The sequence below is a fragment of the Xiphophorus hellerii genome, chromosome 18 (assembly GCF_003331165.1).
Source record: "Xiphophorus hellerii strain 12219 chromosome 18, Xiphophorus_hellerii-4.1, whole genome shotgun sequence".
NCBI classification, from domain to species: domain Eukaryota; kingdom Metazoa; phylum Chordata; class Actinopteri; order Cyprinodontiformes; family Poeciliidae; genus Xiphophorus; species Xiphophorus hellerii.
Genome location: NC_045689.1, coordinates 8,884,579 through 8,903,963, shown reverse-complemented (window position 1 = coordinate 8,903,963; position 19,385 = coordinate 8,884,579). Strand labels below are relative to the sequence as shown.

The 19,385-nt window shown below is 38.4% G+C and overlaps 1 protein-coding gene across 2 annotated transcripts; it reads left to right on the top strand.

The window, feature by feature from the left end:
- Window positions 1-281: 281 nt before the first annotated feature.
- Window positions 282-17,808, top strand: urb1 (URB1 ribosome biogenesis homolog). Of its 2 annotated transcripts, none has more exons than XM_032545684.1 (39): window positions 282-677; window positions 755-894; window positions 985-1,136; window positions 1,658-1,784; window positions 1,870-1,966; window positions 2,053-2,138; window positions 2,215-2,340; window positions 2,426-2,556; window positions 2,643-2,838; window positions 3,499-3,636; window positions 3,724-3,897; window positions 3,977-4,097; window positions 4,540-4,662; window positions 4,748-4,860; window positions 4,940-5,059; window positions 6,153-6,269; window positions 6,486-6,624; window positions 6,711-6,869; window positions 7,051-7,247; window positions 8,083-8,301; window positions 8,378-8,563; window positions 8,646-9,480; window positions 9,586-9,790; window positions 10,244-10,430; window positions 10,505-10,563; window positions 10,661-10,848; window positions 10,944-11,054; window positions 11,145-11,208; window positions 11,303-11,471; window positions 11,597-11,699; window positions 12,444-12,604; window positions 12,680-12,791; window positions 13,003-13,109; window positions 13,333-13,476; window positions 13,667-13,776; window positions 14,430-14,636; window positions 14,750-14,991; window positions 15,568-16,128; window positions 17,433-17,808. In XM_032545684.1, the coding sequence occupies exons 1-39, from the start codon at window positions 551-553 to the stop codon at window positions 17,621-17,623; spliced, it is 6,744 nt and encodes a 2,247-aa protein (XP_032401575.1). In that variant the 5' UTR covers window positions 282-550; the 3' UTR covers window positions 17,624-17,808. The 2 variants fall into 2 exon arrangements, with proteins under 2 accessions (XP_032401575.1, XP_032401574.1); XM_032545683.1 differs by having other exon boundaries at window positions 8,080-8,301.
- The last annotated feature ends 1,577 nt before the right edge of the window (window positions 17,809-19,385 follow it).

Sequence of the window (19,385 nt, the reverse complement as noted above, 5' to 3'; positions counted from 1 at the left end):
GTTGTCTTTCAGTACTGCCCTGTATTTAGCTTCATCCTCTCATCAACTCTACTTACGTTCTCTGTCCGTGCTATATACCCCACTTTATAATGCTGCTACCACCATGCTTCCCATATATTTTTTATATCACCAGTCGCAAAGGGCATTTCAGAATATTAGAATAATTGGTGTTCCTTCAAGGTGAACTTGCTTGAACAGTCAAAATAAAATCTTCATGCAAGGCACTGTACCACCTCCTGTAGTTCTACTATTCTTCTATAAAATGCCGAAATAATATTTTAACTTTATGTGAAATAAATTATTTTATTTTACAGGAAGTGTGTAATGGAAAACATTGTTGTTTTCTTTTTCGAAAGATGAAAGAGCTTAATTTCGCTGAAGTCCACGCGAATAATGCGGAACTAAAATTCGGCAGCAAGAGTTTCAGCTCGAACAATAATCTCAGATGGGATTTTTCTGTTTACTCCTCAACGTGGGTTTGTTTGATGGCATTTTGAAGTAGTGAGATGAAAAGTTACCTGAATAGACGCAAATAATTGGTTTAATCAAAATGAGTAAAAAGCGCCCCAGCGATGCCCCCGTGGAGTCGGAGGCTCCGGCGAAAAAGGAGAAAGCTCCGGAGTTTAACGGGACTGTGTTCAAAATCATGCTGAAAAATCCCACCACAGCCATGAAAGGTAAGATTATTCTGACATTCTGTGATATTACATGCCGAACGTCATGTCAAGTTTAACTCCTTAATTGTTGCCTGCAGGGCTGGAAAGATTCATATCAACCGCGAAGAAGCTACCAAGCTGCGACCTGTATGATGTGGTCGAGGGTTATATTAAAATATCGATGGAGTGTGCAGAAATATTCAAGTTGCTTGAAGCGGAAAAGCCCCTAGAGACCGAGGTAAGCTGGGGCAAGCTTTTACAAAGGATGGAATTACTTTCGTGATTTGTTTTTGTCTCGTCCTGCTCATTGAGCTTCGCTTCTGTCCAGATGATGCTGATTTTTGGGAGCTTGGAAGTGATCCTTCTGAGGACAGCCAGTGATCTCTCCCACTTCAACATGGTCGGCAATGTAATAGTGAAAAAGATCGCTTCTAACTACATGAAGCTTCTGCAAGGGTCTTTTCATTCACTGAATCACGGGTTGGTACTATGATTATTATAAAATGTTCAGATTTTTATTACATTTAAAACACAAATAGCCCCGTTGTATTTAATTGTCATTATATGATCTAATATCAAGCAGAGCAAAAAGGGGGCAGTTGTTGATTTTCAGACCTTTGCAAAGGTAGATAAAATCGGTGGATAAGCTCGATTTCAGGTGTCTAATTGCCCAAAATAAAAGAAAACTGGGCCAATTTCTCAGCCGGATGATTTATAGGCGATCTCCTAGTTTAAATCAAAGTATGTTTGTGTTAGAATGAGTCCAGACCTAATATAATTTATAATGAATACGTTTTGAAATTTTATGTTCACAGACACTTTTCAATGGTTGCCAGACTTTTTAGATTTTTACTAGTATAGAAATATTAAAGCCTTTGTATCATTATTAACTTCACTATAATACTTTTCTTTGTGGTGTAGAAGATGTGGCAAATTTTAAGGAGTGAGAGTATTTTTGCTCTCCACTGCAATTCTGCAACATTTACTTCATGTTTTAACAGATTTGTCCGTCAGTGCCTCAATCTGCTGTCTGCCATGGTGTCTCAGGGTGCCGAAGCTGCGAGAGAAGTCTTCAGTCATGTTCAAATCAAAACACTTTTTGCACTGGCCAAGAGAAAAGATAAAAGGGTATGGTGTGTTGTCCTTTCATTTCTGTCTACCTGTCAGAGTCTTTTCAACTAAATTGAATTGTGTCTTTTGAATCCTCTTGCAGGGTAAACCTGATGTCAGACTGGCTTTCATCCAGTTTGTCCTGTCCTTTTTAGTATCTGGAGATAGTGCAATCATTGGGCAGGTTTTAGAGGTTAAAGGTAAGATTTAAACGTAGATCACTATTTTTACAAAATACTTTTATTATTTTCTTATATGCTGATGATCTGCTCATCTGTTGGGTTAGAACTCCTGCCACAAATCCTGAACACGGGTCTGAAGGAGGACAGGATGTCCACTGTCAATTTGATTCTGTCAACACTGAAGACAAGAGTAAGTACATCAGATCTCATTTAAAGTGAAATCTCTTGATTATGAGCTTTGTGTTGAAATATTTGTCTGTGGTTAGATTGTGTTAAACAAAGCCATCAGTAAAACGCAGAAAGTGCGCTTCTTCACCCCTGCTGTGTTGGCCAATATCGCATCTCTGTACAAATGGAATGGGATTGTTGATGCAACCGCTGATGATGACACAGTAAGTTAACATTCATTCTGATAACATAAAAACCATTTCAGCTAAATGCAGCCTGATAACTTGTATGTAATCTCGTAATCATAAGATGGCAGAGAACTCGGATGCTGCTGGGATATCGGTTGTCCGGGATCTTGTCCACAGATTCCTCATTGACCTCTGCTGCTCTCGAAAGCATGGCATCAGCTTCCACGATACCAGCTTTGGCACCTCTGGCAGGTCAGTAGTTGATGTGTTAGGCACATATTTTACTAATTTAAAGATTAAAAATGCAGAATGCTGATTGTAAAATTTTACTTGTGCAGACCTGGCAACCTCGTCTTGCTTCAGTTCTTGGTTGGACTGAAACAGGCGACTGAAGATGAGCTGGTGGCAGAGCTGGTGGTGAATATACTGAAAGAAAGTCCCGACATCTTGTCCAGATTTTTCAAGGAGACTCAATATTCATACACCCCGCGGATCAGAAGTGCTTGGCACGACAATGTCAAGCTCCTTAAAAGGGTAACTATTATTGATTTATTTTCTTATTTAGAAACATTTGTGTGGGTTAAAAGCCTTAGCTTTGGGTCATTCTGCCCCTTCAGTAGTTTGTATGGCCATTTCTTTATAGGGGGCACCAATAAATTGGTTTCAAAATTCTTAATTTTCACAGATTGGCGAATGGCCAGTACTTGAATGTGAAAGTGATCTTATCCACCAATCTTTTTCACCTCCTCAAATGTCTGAAAATCAACCACTGTTTCATTTTGCTGTGTTGTGAGAGAGAGCTGTCCACCAGCTCTCATGGTGTTCATGGTTAACAATAGTCCTCCCACTGTTACCAACTTAGCGACTTGGTTGCTATATTCACCAACTTTTCAGACAAGAAGGTCGCTATTGGGCAAAATTGGAATGGGCAGGTCAGACTTTTTAAAGATCAATGATCATCCAGAAATCTGCAATTAGTACACCTTAATTTCATACCATTTCATCCCAACGTTCTTCCATTTTGAAAACAAACTATGTTGCACATTACAGATTTTGGGGCTGTGCTCTGACAGGGGTATCTTGGTGGTGTTGCTTCAAGAAGTTGCTGTGTTGGGCTTGTATTAGAAATGCACTAAATATGCAAATAAACAAACAAGCTGCTGCTAACATTCTTCTGTCTTTCTTCTTAATCAGATTTATGAGGCCCAACCAGAGATTTCTACAATCTTTCACAGCGGTGAGATGATTCCTTTGCCTCGTTTGTTGTCCATGGTTATGGTCATCTCTCTTCCTCCTGTGTGCAACAAGGCATTCTTTACACAGGGTCTCAATGTAAGCCACTTAATTGCATACTATAAATTATGCATATTAGTACATGAAAATGGAAAATATTCAACTATGTATTAATTTAATCCACAGCTTTCAAACTCAACAGTGCAGCTTACAACTATATCCATGCTCAATTTCATTCTGAAAAAAGCCAATAAGAGCATAGCGTATCTTTTGGACAAATCAGTGTTGCACCAGTCAAATCTGTACACTGTTGAAATGATGGAGGAGCTTGTGCAGCAATACAGGGAGACTCTTGGCAAGGTAAGCTCATTAAAGAGATGTTTTATTAGGTTTGCTGTTGTGGGTTGGCATATTATTTATTCTTCATGCTCTATTCCAGATTTTGCCTGATATGACACTGATAATTTCAGCATGGCAGTCTCTGAGCAAGAAAGAGAAGGCAGATGGTGGGAAGAAGATCAAAAGTGAAGAACTAGCTGACAATAAAAATGAAGTTCCTGGTAGGAACCTTTGGTTCTTCTTTTGTTCAGGGTTTGTCTGGGTGCTTGAAATCCTTGAAAATGCTTGTATTTTAATTAGGTGCTTTAAAGGCTTGGAAAGTGCTTGATTTTTGTATAACGTCATTGAAAGTGCTGGGTATTTAAACTGCAAAGTTTTTTAATAATCTAACACTTGATTAAAAGGCTAAATCTGGAAAACGTTATTTACATTTGAAGCCTGTTATTTACATACACCTAATAAACACCTAATAAGTGCATTTTTTTTCCTCACTGTCTGAAATTAAATCAGACCAAACTTGTCTATTTTTTGGTCAGTTAGAATTACCAAATTTATTTCTATTTTCTAAATGCCAGAAAACTTAGTGAGAAAACTTGTTCTAAAATTTATGACTAATGTGAGTGATCCTCAGCTGACCGGTTCATGCTCTTTGTTCTTGAACAGTTGCAGAGACGGCTGAGGTCATTGTGCTGAAGGCCTTTATTCTTCAAGTCATATGTCTTTACCAGAAAGTGGTCCCACATCTTGTTACACAGTGCAAATTTGACTTCAGCAAACTACTGAAAGGTAAAGTATTGCTCCTGATGTCTGGTATTTATTTTTTATTTGCCATGTTAAAATAAAACTAGTTTTTCCAACCATTTTTTCTCAGGAATTGTGTTTGAGAAAGGAATGAAAGAGGAGATACCTCCGGTCTTGCAGTATCAAATACTCCAACTGGCTTTAAATCTTCCTGCAAACAAGTTTTCCTGGTTTCGCTTGCAGGTGATGAAGTTTTATTTCTTTCATTTAATCTCCATTGAGAGCCATTTGTCCTTATACTCTGTGTTAATGTTCCTCACAGGATGTTGCAAATTCAGAATCATCGTCTGGCGAGAAGTCTGTCCTCTACCTACTTCTGAAAATGTTTGTGTCCAACAGCAGCAGCCACCTGAGCTCCACCACACGGAAGCTCATTCTTAAAGTAAGAAGCATTTTTGACACTGCCACTATTTTTCAGTGTGGGATATTTCTGCAGCAGCCTAAATATCAAACACTGGACATTATTTTTGACGGAAACACCATCAGTGTGCCTAGATATTACATCCAGTCAGGCTCTGTTCAGTCCCGGAGCAAAACTTGTGAAATCTGTCCAGAATCTTCGATAAACATGATCTATTTTCAGTTTTCTGGAAAGGACCACCAGCTTCCTCTCTAAGAAGAAGATCGTTAGATCGCTAGTATCATCCATTATACTCAAACCCCATAGTTCCTGTTAAAGTCCCAGTAGAATTTATACATTTCACATATTTATGTCTGTGATTGTGTGATATAAAAGGCTCTTTTGTGGTATGCTTCCTAATCAACCAGTTTATATGTAGGTAATGGTTGTTAATGAAGATTCTGCGACTGGAAGATGCCACTTTTTGCAGCAGAGAATTTGGGGGATTTCTTAACCTCTCTTACTGTCTATGTCCATGCTGGCTAGAAAACTTTTATCCTTGTTCAGCTTTCTTCCTAAAAAAAATAATAATCAAAATTGTTGATTTTTGTGACATTGTAAAAAAAAAATTCTAATTTTGTAATTACTCAATTACAAAAAAATGGTAATTATGCTAATAATTTTAGCTCCTTTTAATTTTGAAGTAAACTTCTTAGAAAAAATTTTAAATTCGAACTAGCGACTAACATTGTATTGGCTGATATACATTTTTTTAACATATTTGTATCGATCTGATAAATAAAACTGGGTCTTGATAATTATCTAGGGTTTTGTACATATTTAAGGTCCTTTTTCCAAGTAGACAACTTTTGTAAATTTTTGTAGTTGGTCAGTGTGGGTTAGTATTCTGTAAAAGGATGTTTTCTTGAATTTGATGGCAGAAAATTCTTTCAGGAGGTTGAACTGTTCAACAGTAAATCAGGACCTCAAGGTTTAAATTTGAGCTTTTTTCTTGGTAGGAAGAACTTTGTATATTTATGCCATTTAATATGTTCCTAAAGTGAGAATGGCACAGAAACCTCTGTTAACTGTGAAGCTAATATATGGACATCTATATTCCCTGGAATTTATTCAGGTGCTGAGGGACACTGGGGTGTTTGAGTACACCTTCACCGAGTTCAACCTCTGGCTGGACCAGCTGGCAAGAATAAAATCAAACCAACAAGACACAGTCATCCAGTTCTTGGAGAGGGTAAGTCTAACTAGCTGCTTGTAGAAAAACAATTTTTGTTGCGCACCACAAGCTTCTGTTCCATTTCTTGCTTCTTATCAGAATTGTTGGAGTTTATGCACATTGATTGAGTTTTTTGTATAATCCAGAAATTCTTGATAGGTTGTGGTCGGGATCATTCCAGAAGATTACGTTTGGACTGCTTCATCATAACAAACTCCTCTTGATCTCCTCCAGGTGTTGGTCAAATTGGTGTGCAACTCCTACGATTACACAGACAGAGTCGCTGGTTTCGTTCAGGAAGCAGCAAATATCCAAGCGAATCTGAGCGTCCAGGAAGGGGAGGCAGCGAGTGTTCCAGTGTCTCACATCGATGGTGAGCATGAAAGCAAAAGAACCAGAACTTGTTTTTTTAACCAATTATTGTGTCTGAAGTGTCTTTTGTTTTATTTTGACCCTCAGATGTTTTAGATATGCTGGACGTCATTATGGAGGGCAGTGAGGGCGAGATGGAAGAGTTTGGGCCATCTCTGAGCGAAGACCTCATCATCCAAACCTTCCCATTCAGTGTGGCGGTGCCTGCCGCTCTGGAAGCTCGGAATAAACTTCCTGCAGACAAAGGTAAATGCTAAGCACCTCAGTCTCAATTCGAATAAAACACACATTCAGAAATTAAGATTCATGTTTTATGACTTTTTATAAAAATCTTATCTGCACCTTTTCATAGTAAAATTCACCTTTAAGCATTAAAAATACACTTTATGTTGCCATGACGGTAACCATCTGTGTTTGCCTCCATCAGGTGTTGTGTGTGAGTATCTGTCAGCTGTGCTGTCTGATTTGCTGCACTGTCAGAGAGACCCTCTGCCCCTCTGTCTGGCCCTTCAGCAATATGATAAAGAGCTAGTCTCTTCCCAACTCCCTCCTCTTCATCAGTCCATCGCAGAGCTGCATCAGTATTACGCCAGATGGCTGCCGCAGCAGTGCCGAGAGGAGCTGGTGAGTCTGAGCCTTTAATACACTCTAGAGGAAATATCAGTGTCTTGCTAATGTATTCATACCTCTTGAACCGATTTCCTCCTGTTACAACCTCTTAACCAAATGTTTTGGGATTCTATGTGGAAGGCCAACACAAACAAATCTACAAAAAAAAGTGAAAAGTTTTGCATTCATTTGTATTGAGCTACCAGCATTGTAGCTCAATACTGAATATGGGATAAAAAAACATCTGTCACCATGAAGTCTTGCTACAGATTCAAATTTAGATTTAGGTCTCAACTTTGACTGGGACATTCCCATGCTGCATTCCTGTTGTACTCAGAACTTGGAAATTCCAATTTCCCAGTTGTAAAATTCAACTTTAACACCCTGCAAAGTTGGATTTCCCGTTGGGAAAGTGGGAAATCCTAATGACTAACCCCAGTTATGACATGTAACCTCGACTTCATATTTCAAAATGGCGGCTCCTTGCATCAACAGTAGTCTAAAATCAATATTGCATATAGCGCCTCCAACTCTAAACTGAAAACATCTAATTGTTTATGGAAAGTAAAGCTTAAAAGGATGTTTGTAAAAGCTATTGCAAGCAATTTCTTTGGCCGACACCATGTAGAAATTCCGACTTTTAATTAGAAGGCTGTTACCTCTGGTCTGATGTCAAAGCCTTTGTGAAGTTTAATTGTTTTAGCATTATAAAAGCCCCCCCAAAAAAACCTTAAGGATGTGGTTGTAACATCATAAAATATGTAAAATCTCTAGAGGTATGAATATTTTTGCAAGCCGTTCTGCTTTCAGAAAATTAGAATAATGTCTTCTTTTTTTTTTTTCTAAGCAGTTCAAATCTTCTGAAAGCTTTTCCAAGGATCTGGCAGCCCCAAGCTCGTACTCTTCCTTAATAAAAGCTGCATACATTCAGGGACCAGGTGCTTTGCTTGAGGACTCTTTCCGACAAGATGCAGAAAAAGCTCTAGCTGTCATGTCACTGTCAGAGTTTCCAGTATTAATCAAGCAGATTTTACTTTACATTAAATCAACGGTGGAAAGCTTCGGAACGGTAAGAGCACAAAATAAGCCTCAGTGCTAGATATAAATAATAAAAATGCTCAGTGCATCTTATCTTTTTGTTTTAGTTCTCCAAAGAACCCGAAGATGCGTTTCTTAGGACCCTGATGGAAATGCTCCAGGATGTAATAACCAAACTACAAACTTTTGAGGAAACTACAAGTGCAGACCCAGCTGTGGAAAACTCCCAGGAGGGATCGGACCTCTCCTTGGAATTGAACCAGTCACAGACAATAGAATGCAATAAAGAACAGGTTAGGGGGGAAAAAACTCTTAAAGAAACTATTTAAACGACTTTAAGCTGAACTTATTCTAATCTAAATCACCTGTATTTAGGTTGTTGTTTCAGCTCTGGGCTCCGTCTTCAAGCATCCGTGTCTGGAGCAGTGGTTTCTGGCTCGGGAGCTGTCTGCATTGCCTCCTCACTCTCTGAAACCTGTTGCACTGAAGCGCTTATGTGCTCAGCTGACCGAGCGAATCCTGAGCCTACTGAAGATCAGCGCTCCTGCTCTCGATGAACTCAATCATCTGGAGCTTATTTCTGGCTACATGGCAGCTATAGAACGGGCTGCGTTGAAGGAACTGGCTGAAAGGGGTTCCCGCCCTGCAAAGACGTACTCTAAGTCTTTTCAGGCACTCCTTTCTTTGCACGGCTACATGGACTCTAGTAATCTCCGAGAATTGGTGTCTAGGCTGCTTCTCCTGCCTCAGGAAAGCCTCTTCCTTCCCAGCACTGAAGGGCCACAATCTGAGCTCAGCGTTTATGGGCATGTAGCTCTGCAAATCCTTAGAAAGTGTTACTCTGCTTCTTCGCAGAACCAGAACATATTTCTGACACAAGCGCACTTCCATGGCTTAGGCGCTCTTCTTCTGTCCTGCTCCAGCCCTGAGCTGGACGCCTTCCTGCTGCAGGCTCTGTCCAGCAAGCCGGGCAGTGCCAGGCTTATCCACACAGATGTGCTGCTGCGCTGCCTGCGGCGCTCTCGCCCAGACTCTCTGGCTGTTGTCTCTTTGCTGCTGCAGAACAGCTCATCTCACCGCCTCTGCTTTGAAATGTGGTGTGAAGAACCCACCAATATGGAGGTGTTGTCAGAGACTAAGGTTTTCCTCCCACTGATCAATACCTATTTAAAGGTGGCGCAAAGAGAAGACCCAGCAAGACCAAAAGAGGGTGTGTTCTGATTTATTTTATGTAGATTTTGGGATTTTCTAAGTCATTTCTTTTTCTTACATTTAAATATTCATTAATTAAAATCCCATTTTCTTCCTTCCACAGTGCAAAAAGAGGTTTTAAAAGCCATGAAACAAGCACTCCTTTCAAAGTTTTCTCAAAGTATTCTGGGAAACCTGAGTGAGGACCATGGAGTCCATCTTGTAGAAACTGCTGCAAGTCTGATCAAACTCTCTGCAGATGTGAATGACATCCAAGCTTTGATCAACAATCTTCCGGATTTTCTTCAAAAGGCAGAAAGTTTTGAAAGGTAAAGTGTTCAGAAATCACAAAGCACAATAAGGCTGCAGTGAACAATTATGTAATCGATTATTCTATCGTTTATCCTGAGGATCGACCTATTAATTGGATAAATAAAAATACAGAATTTGAACCATGTGAACTTCAGGAGTTCTGGGTGGAAGAAATTAACAATGACATTTTTCTTTATTTTTTTCCATGTGTTTTCTCAACCCTTTACCTGCATTGTGGTAATCTTCAAACAGTTCTTCCTAGGGTTTTATTTTAACCGTGGGTTTATTTTTATCACCTTCCCATAAATGCCTGTTTTCCTTTCTCTTCAAAATTTTGCTCTTCTTTGTTTTTGGTTTATCATGAAATCCCAGGACAATACATTGACATCTTTGGGTGTAACATGTCAGAATATACTGTACTAAAATCTTTTTAGCCATTCTCAGCTAACAGTTTTTTGTTTTTTTTTCAGATGGAATCTAGTAGACATTATAACAGAAAAGCTAGCTGACTGCACAGAAGAGCAAGAAAAATGGAGGAGATCAGTTGTCGCTGCCGCCTTAAAGTGTTTAATAGCCTCTTACTGCCACTCTAAAGATCAGACTGTCTCTCCATCCGACCAGGAGGAGGGGATCTTAAAAAGACTGCAACAACTCCTGGTGGGTTTAATATTCTTATACAGTTAAAAAAAAAAATTTCATTTTAAATAATTCAATCATATTTTTTCATACAGAAATCTGCTGAAGATATCAGTGTGTCTGACTGGAACAGTTTTGTCAAAAATGGATTGAAGTAATTTATACATCCAAATGCTTTCTTCCATCAAATACATCATCACCAATGAATTTATAAATTTATCAATGACTTTATGATTTTTCTTATATTATAGGTATCGGTACTGTAATCAGCATTTCCTCAACACCTTGAGCAGTCTGTTGGAAGTTATGTATGGAAGTGCAGAACAGCAAAAGGAGCTGATTCCTTTATCCTCTCTTCATCTGATGACCACAAGCCATTCCCAGTTCCTACCAGTTATGCTGGACTCCAGTGAAGAGTCCAACGAGTATCAAGTCAAAGGTTGAAATTCATATTAGAACCTATTATTTGCAGCCAATTTAGTCATTTATTTATTTTATTGTTAGACATAAATATACATTTTACTCTCTTCTCAGAAGCGTTGGTTTCACTACTTCTGTGTGTGGTAGAGAAATGCCCAAAGGTGTGCAACATAAATCACTTTATTGTACTTTTGGCAGCCTATGGAGCCACACTTTCAACTTCAGGTAAAAATAAATAAAAATAATTCAGGGATGGATCAGCATGTAATTTCTGATTTTATGTGCTTTCATCTCTCCACATATGTTGCCTTGCAGATCAAAAACTGTTAATGCTTCTTCGGCAATATGAAAGATGCCAAGTCAGCTTGCTGAAATTTCAGTGAGTTTGATTTATTATTTTAGTATTTTATGTGGCGCCCAGAAAGAAGCACACTTGTTTGATCCAATTACTGAGTGTGAGGTTTCTTGAGCAGATCGCTCCTATGGGGCCCTGCGGCTGTAGAGCATCACAAAACCAGAAAAATGCTGGGAGCCTCTCTATGGAAGCAGCCGAGCTCAGACGAAGTGTTGGCACTGCTGAAAGCCGACAAGATGCTCCAAACGGTTTTAAAGTTTCCACAAGAGCGCAGAATCATCCCCCAGGTACATTTCTCAAATTATGTTTGTTTTGTAAATGTAGCATTTCGAAAAAGATTGCTGTGAAAAATGAGTTCCCGCTTAGCCAAAGTGGTTTTAGAATGAGATTTTTCTTTATGTTTCTAATTCAGGATGGTACCGAGCTGCTGCACAGTAAAGATGCAGTGGAGAACCTGGGGGATTTGTATGATCCGTGTTTCCTTTTGCCGCTTTTCAGTGCTATATTGCAACCAGGTGAGATGTTCTAATACAAGCTGTCGTTTCGAAAAATATGTCTAGCAAATCAAATCAACTTCATTTGTGAAGCAAATTTAAAACAATATGGTTAATCAATTTGAAGTTCCATCAACCCTGTAAAGAGTAAGAAAATTACTCTAAATATGTTTAATTCAGTGGAATCAGAATAAAATGTATTACTGCAACTACAAATGAATAGTGTCATGGTATTAAAAAATGTAAAAACAGGGAAAATAAATGTTTTTTAAGCATAAATAAAAGATGCACACTTGACTGACAAAGGGAGGCTGCTCAACAGCTTACAACAAAAGGTCTAACTAACTGCCTTTACTGACTAATCCAGAACAAAGAACTTCTGTCTATTCAGACAACATAAGAACTCTTGGCATTAGAAAGAAACAAAAAAATATATTCCAGGTTGAAACCAATGTACAAATTTAAAAACAAGCTGTAAAATCGGACATGTTTCTGAGTCGCAAGAAACAATTCTTTACCTAATCAGGTTATTAAACCTAAATAACAACCAAAGTGTGAAGACTAAATGACAGTGGTGCTGAGTGCAACGTAAGGTTCAGAGAGGTACTCAAAGGAGCAAATATTACCATGTGAGACTTTCTGCTTTAACATTAGAAATGTACTAGCTTTCCATCATTACATCACTTCAAAGCATTTGAAAATATTTTGTACAGGTGACGAAATGACATTAATACAAAATCCAATCCTTCTTTTGCTCCATGACAGAATGTGTTATTGACTGCTTTAAATTTGTGTCCTGCCACGCCCTTGGAGTAACCGTGATGGCTCTTAGTAGCTTTGATCCGAACATGAGAGCCGCAGCATACCATGTACTGGCCTGTTTCTACCAACATCTGGAGGGCGCTCGCTTCAGAGAGAAGAGACAGGTATGTGGTGATGAACACCGTGTGGGTTTGGAACTGACCTCATAAATCTTGACGACTTTTTCTTTTTTCCAACAGCTGCTGTATTTTATGGACAACCTCAAGAATGGAATTCCAAAGCAGAATCAGAAGCTTCCATTTGTCCTGGCTGTTTATATCAGCAAAGTGGCTCAGCAGATGCTCAGACCCGGTGTGTATCCCTGAACCTTTGGATTTAGTCCCTGACCGGTCTTGTTTGACCCTCATTACTTCCTGAAACATCTGCTAATGAAATTAGCTCTTGACTAATTCTTTAAACTTATTAAATTTAATCCATTTGTTGTTGTTTTTTTGCTGTTTAGGATTAATGTGATGCATTTCAGGATTACTGAACTTTACCTTCTGTCTCTGTGTTTCCTTAGAGGACCACATGTATGTGGTGTTAAACAGATTTTTGCTGTCACACCAAAGTTTAGACTTGAGAAGAGTTCCAGAGTTCTTCAAGCTGTTTTATGGTTTTGACCTGGAGGTAAATTATTCAGTTTTTTTAAATCACCTTTATTTAATGATGGATAAGAAGTTGGATATTTCTGGAATAAATAAAGGACTAAATAAACTTTTTCTGCATCAACAGCATGTAACCTTCATATGTTTGCTTATTCAGCTCAACCTTTTTCAGTGGGATGTTATCTTTTTCTGGGAAAGGCTTAGGGGAGATGTGGGAGTTGACTTACCCTTTTTTTCCCCTCTAGCACAAAGTGGAGCGTGAGTGGATCCTGAATCTGCTGCAAGAAGGAATAAGTGATGGACACAGCTATGAACTGTGCAGCCATCAAAACATCTTTCAGGTCCTTTTGGGTTTCAGCAGCAGCCCCCTGTGCAGTGAATACATCCAGGTACACACTGCTGCAGATGCAGTTATGTAACTATCACCATACATAATGACCTTTTTTCATTTAATTTTCATGATGTTTGATTATTTTAATACTTTGAACCATTAGGTGGTTGGGAAAACATTCCTGAAGATTATTGGCTCTGTAAAATGTAAAGAAATTATTTGATGTTGATATGTAAATCTTTACTTAGGCACAGATCATCAAGGTGTTGTGTCAGGCTGCCCATGTGCCAAAAGCAGTTTATGACCTCACCAAGAGCTGTGGACTCCTGAGCTGGATGATACAAGTAGTTGATAAGAAGTAAGTTATCATATTTCTGAATACTTTGAGGGATTAAACTGCATAATGCACCTCAAAAACATTCACTCCCTCTGAAGTTTTTCTACTTGGGGCAATATAATGACCATTTAAGCTAATTTAATCTGTGTAATCATAGCTGTTATTTGAAGGCCCAAGACATTTGTTAAAGACCAACCAACAACCACAGCAGACAGGTCAGGGATTACGTTGCAGGGATGTTTTTGATCCATAGCTCATGTTGGTAAATGAGTTATGGATAAAACAGGACAGCCATTATTTATGGATGAGTAGAAAGCCGTTGTTAAAAGAAATCATAAGAAATTCTATTTGCAGTCTGCAACCTAATCCAATTGAGCATCTGTGACAAGACTTTAGTGAAAGAGTGATTAAAAATGTAAGTATTTAAATGTGTAAGTTTAATGGAAATATATCTCAAAAGATGCAACCGGTGTTTCGACAAAGTAATAAATCAGGGGCATAGTCAAAATCTGACACATTTTCAGATTTTTGTTTGTAAAGGATTCTGAGAATCCCTCTTGTTTTCTTTGTACATGTTGGTTATAAGTGTAAAAATGGGAAGAAGTTAAAGTGCTATGTATTCTTTACGGTCTGTTTCATATTTGCAACAATAATCTGTTTTTCTGTCCCCGCAGGAATCTGACCCAGCAGACAGTATCCGCGGTCATTGATCTGCTTCATACTCTGTGGTTTACCAGCCTTGGGCAGAAGGAGAAGAAAGTTGATGGGAATGGCGCCATCTTGTCCACTGATGATGAACCTCTGTGTTTAGTGAAATGTCTTCCACTCCCACTCATCAGTGAATTTCTCTGTGTGGCTTTGGCCATCAGCAGACACCTCAGGTAAAACTTCATACTTACCAAATACATTCAGCAGTGAAAGTGTAAGTTATAGCATAAATACAGAGTGTCTTTTGGTCATGGATGCCGGTGTTTGTGTGATCTCTTCTTTGCAGGTTGGGTGTGAAGGCCGCTCAGTTGAGCCTGTTTGTGCAGACTCTTGGCTCCGTCCTCGTGCATCGGGGCAACGCTCTCCATGTAAACAAACAAGCAGACCGACTCACCCTTCATCCACAGCCGCTCTCCTCTACGGAAACACTCTCCCTGCTTTTCTGCTGGGCTTCCTTGTCCCACAACAGCACCATTATAGCGCAAATACAAGCCCTGAATGAAAAGCACAAAATAAAGGAATTAATGGGTGAGTGCTGAGAAATGTAATGAAAATTGGCCGATGCTTCTAAAATTAAGGAAATCTAGGCTGATTTATCGGTGCACCTCTATTTACACCTGAAATTAAATGTACTTTATCTGGATTTGTCTGTGATAGACCAACACAAAATAGTGTATGATGACCAATTCTAGAGAGACATGATTTATTACTTTAGCCTTTTTCTAGTCATAAAATTTGAAAGTGTGGCAAGTATTTTTACCACCTGAGTCAGTTCTTTGTACAAACAGGTAACAGCTGCAAGTCTTTTGGGGTATTCCAGTCTTTACACATAAAAAGAATAAAATTCTTGCCCATTGGTCTTTTCAAACCTACCTTATTTAAATACATGCTGTGTAAGACAGTTTTTTTAACCTCTTAATTGATTTTCATCCTCATTATGTGATTCTGCAACTGCCATGTATCATTTTTTTCTATGTCCACTCAAAATGTGAAAAAGGTTTTTAGGGGTATGAAAGCAGCAGTGAACACTAGATAGTCATTGTTTCATGCTGTGGCATTATGATTTCTGTTAAATAAAAACTGAATGTTTTCCTTTATCTTCAGGCTTAGGGAAGTATAAGGTGCGAAGTAGAGGTCGCCTTACCTTTGAACGCACCCGAGATGGGAACGCTTCAGAGGACAGCAGAACTGTGAAACAAGAAGAGAGTCTTCTGGCAGGCTGCAGAGTTCACCTCAGCAGTGTGTTTGTTTACTGGCAGCCTGTGTTTCAACTGTCAGAACCACCATTAGCTCAACCTGGAGGCAAACTGGATTCCAGGCACTTGGCCTGTGATACCGCGCACCTGCTTACAAAATGGTCCCTGAGGTGGCTGGTAGAGGACGGGTACGACGAAAACAGAACAAAGGACTTCCTGACCTGGTTTGAAAAGGCTGTAATCAAACAAAGGGAAATCGTGGATGTTTTGATGCTCGATCCTGTCGTGAAAGCTGACCTCCTTCAGCTCTTCCATAACTCGTTTGAAGCTCCAGGTCATGCCAGCATGGAAACCTGCCAGCTCTTCACCAACACTATGATCCGCTTATTGGAGATGCGAGGCCAGCTTCCGGACCTCCATCGGGTCATTATCTCTGCGTGCATGTCCGATCAGGACCAGTCTAGACATGGTGAGAACCGGACAGCTTATTCTGAGACGGTCCATAATTTAAATGAGAGTAGAAGCGCTATTTGTACCCTTGGTGAAGTTGGTGTCTAAACAGTCATAAACTACTGTAAATAACTTTTTTTGCAGCAACATATCATCACATACAGTACAGACCAAAAGTTTGGACACACCTTTTAATTCAATGAGTTTCCTTTATTTTCATGACTATTGACATTGTAGATTCACACTGAAGGCATCAAACTATGAATAACACATGTGGAAATATGCACTAAACAAAAAAGTGTAAAACAACTGAAAATACCCCTTATATTCTAGTTTCTTCAAAGTAGCAACCTTTTGCTGTGATTACTACTTTGCACACACTCTGCATTTTCTTGATGAGCTTCAAGATGTAGTCACCTGAAATGGTTTTCACTTCATAGGTGTGCCCTGTCAGGTTAATAAGTGGGATTTCTTGCCTTATAAATAGTCATGAAAATAAAGAAAACCCATTGAATTAGAAAGGTGTGTCCAAACTTTTGGTCTGTACTGTATATCTAGTGTTTATCTGCTGTTTAAAATTGAACAGTAAGTATTTTGCCTGCCTTCAATGTGTGAAAGACAAAAGAACATCCAATTCAGGGAAAGTAGTTGTGTGTTGATCTTTCTGAGTCACGAAATGGCTCAAGAAATTTTTATATGTAGTACAGGTATTTGTTGATTTACTTTCATTTTAAGTTTCATTGATTCCAACTGTTACAAAAGGGCATGTAAAATGGACCTCAACAGACACAATAGAAGCCAAGCGAACTTTTCCTGCTCTAAAAGACAAAAATTGGTACATATGTATATATTTTTTTACCTTTATTTAAACATGTTTCATTGAGATCCAAGATCTCGTTTACAAGATGGACCTGTTTTGATAAAGCAAACAAGCAAAAAATTACAAACACAGCAACAAAACCAGTAGTTAGAAAATTTGACTCGATTAAGTAAGCTAACAAAGTGTACGCTAAAAATAAGAACAAGTTTCATAATAACAGATGTTTTCTGTCTTTTTCAATTGGAATGGTCCCAAAGGAATCAAAGCGGATAGCTTCAGATTCTGCTATATAGTTTTTCCACACATCAAGAGCTTATGATAATTGTGTGGACATGAACATTTCTCATAAATCACCAGGTAGCATGCCAACTAAGAAAAAACTGAAGTTAAGACATTTTTTATGTTTTTTTGTTGTTGTTTTTTAACTAAATGGCAAAGTCACACACACAATGCTACTCTTTTGTAATGAGCTGGGGTTTTATAAACTTTTTTCTTCTTTACAGAACCAGGACTGTTTTTGTTGTCTTTGTACATCCATGAGCTGTGGAGTGGATCATCTTCAGCAGACCTGTTCCTGTCCCATGTCACCTTGGTGACCAGAGCCCAGTGCAAAAGACAAAAAGGGTCCAAATCAACAAGGATTCAAACAGCCATCGGAGCCATCTGTAGTGAAATAATTGAGATGAAAAGTTAATCAAATGCTTGAAAATGTCTTTGTTTATTTTCAAACCCTTATAGTTTGGCAGACTTTTATTTTACTTTTATAGCTTTTTATTTGTTTAGTTGTTTATTAGCCTCTCTGCAGAGTTATATTTGTAATATGTTTATGCAAACTACTAATATTTTATCTACAATAAAATAGACAATCTGACCATTTTCTGTTATTCTTTGAATAATTCTCATGTACACACACTGCCATGTAATGCTTATCTAACATCTGTGTAAACAGCAGCCTTGTACTTTGTAAGTAATAAGACAGGAACAATTAATCATTTGCATGTTTTTCCCACACTGCTAAACAAATGGTAATTTTAAAGTGTGCCTTTTTAAAAATAAATTAGTATTTGCCAACAAGTTTTACTACTAACCTCCAGAATCAGCCGAAGCAGGTGAAGCAGTTGAGCTTTTGTGGTGACGCTTAACTTTAGATTTGTTTATCCTGGAGTGAGCATAATAGCGCATTTTAACACACATATATATGTAGAAACAGATCAATTTGCATAATGTATTTGGGTGAAAAACCCTTACTCATGTCCACTGTTCCAATAGATGAACTACACTTACTTTGGCAACTTCACACTGAGAGACATTAGGTTCAAAATGAGAAAGAGAAATCCCACAAAAGCAGCCAGAGATACCCAGAGTATTATGACAATTGAGTCTGAAAAGAAAGAAGGACATTGTTATTGTAAAAATTTTTTTGCAAGGATAAGGGGAAAAAATCAGGAGTTAATAAAAACTTACATTTATGGTATTTCAGCTGGCTCTCATCCACAAAAACAGGATCAAGATAATCCAAGTAGTACTCCCATTCATACAGAGGAGCACTGGTGGAGTTCCCCGGAACAATAGTGTCATTTTTGGAGAAATAGCTTGCTGTTCTGTTGCTAGAGTGAAGAACTGAAGTCGATCTGAACATAGTGAAAACAAAAGAACCTGAAGAAAAATGTTTAATTTATGCAACCCAGGAATTATTCCAACTCGTGTGTTCAAGTGGTCTTCAGTTAATTCTTCTGACAGGTCTGAGAACAGAGCACTACTGGTGGTGCGTGTAGTACTTAAAATTTGACACACGAGGGCGTATGAGTCGTTCAATTGAACTCAGTAAAACAGTTGTGGGGAAAATGTTTAATTTAATTAATTAGCTGTAAAGGGTAATGGGTCTCGTCTTACTAAAATAAAAGCATATCAAAAGATTTAATGAATATTGAATATAAACAGAATTATTAATAATATACTGCTAATGTGTTTTACATCTTTGTACGTCTCTTTTAGTATTTAATGACAGTTTTAAATATTCACTCGCCACATCACCCCTCTATTTTGTCATCCATCATACCTCGGGGGGAGTTTGCTGTTTATATTTTAAAATGAGTGTAAAGACAGTTTAACACATTTGCCTGAGACATGATTAGTTGCTGTGTAGATTATCCCAGATGCATACATTTTCCAACAGTATGGAAGGCACCACCACCTTGTGACGTCGCACTTTATTGTAAGTCAACACAGGATAAAGTTCAGCAGTGTTTGGAGTTATTTTTATATTGTGCAATTGCAAAATTCCTAACGTTCCCGTTAAAACTTAGTAAAGTTTTCGAGGGCTTTCACAAAAAAGCCCTCGAAGAATAAATACTAATTTATAAACACAACTTCTCTCCTTCACCGGTAAACGACATCTAGAATAAAAGGAATATATTATACAAAGAATATATTTCTTAATCATTGACTTGTTAGTG

Bases quoted from the DNA above. Each gene is read 5' to 3' on its own strand.
- urb1 (XM_032545683.1), top strand. From the start codon at position 551: ATGAGTAAAAAGCGCCCCAGCGATGCCCCCGTGGAGTCGGAGGCTCCG. The intron at 9,791-10,243 runs GTAAAGTGTTCA...TTTTTTTTTCAG, and splicing joins AAGGCAGAAAGTTTTGAAAG to ATGGAATCTAGTAGACATTA. The intron at 11,472-11,596 runs GTACATTTCTCA...TTTCTAATTCAG, and splicing joins AGCGCAGAATCATCCCCCAG to GATGGTACCGAGCTGCTGCA.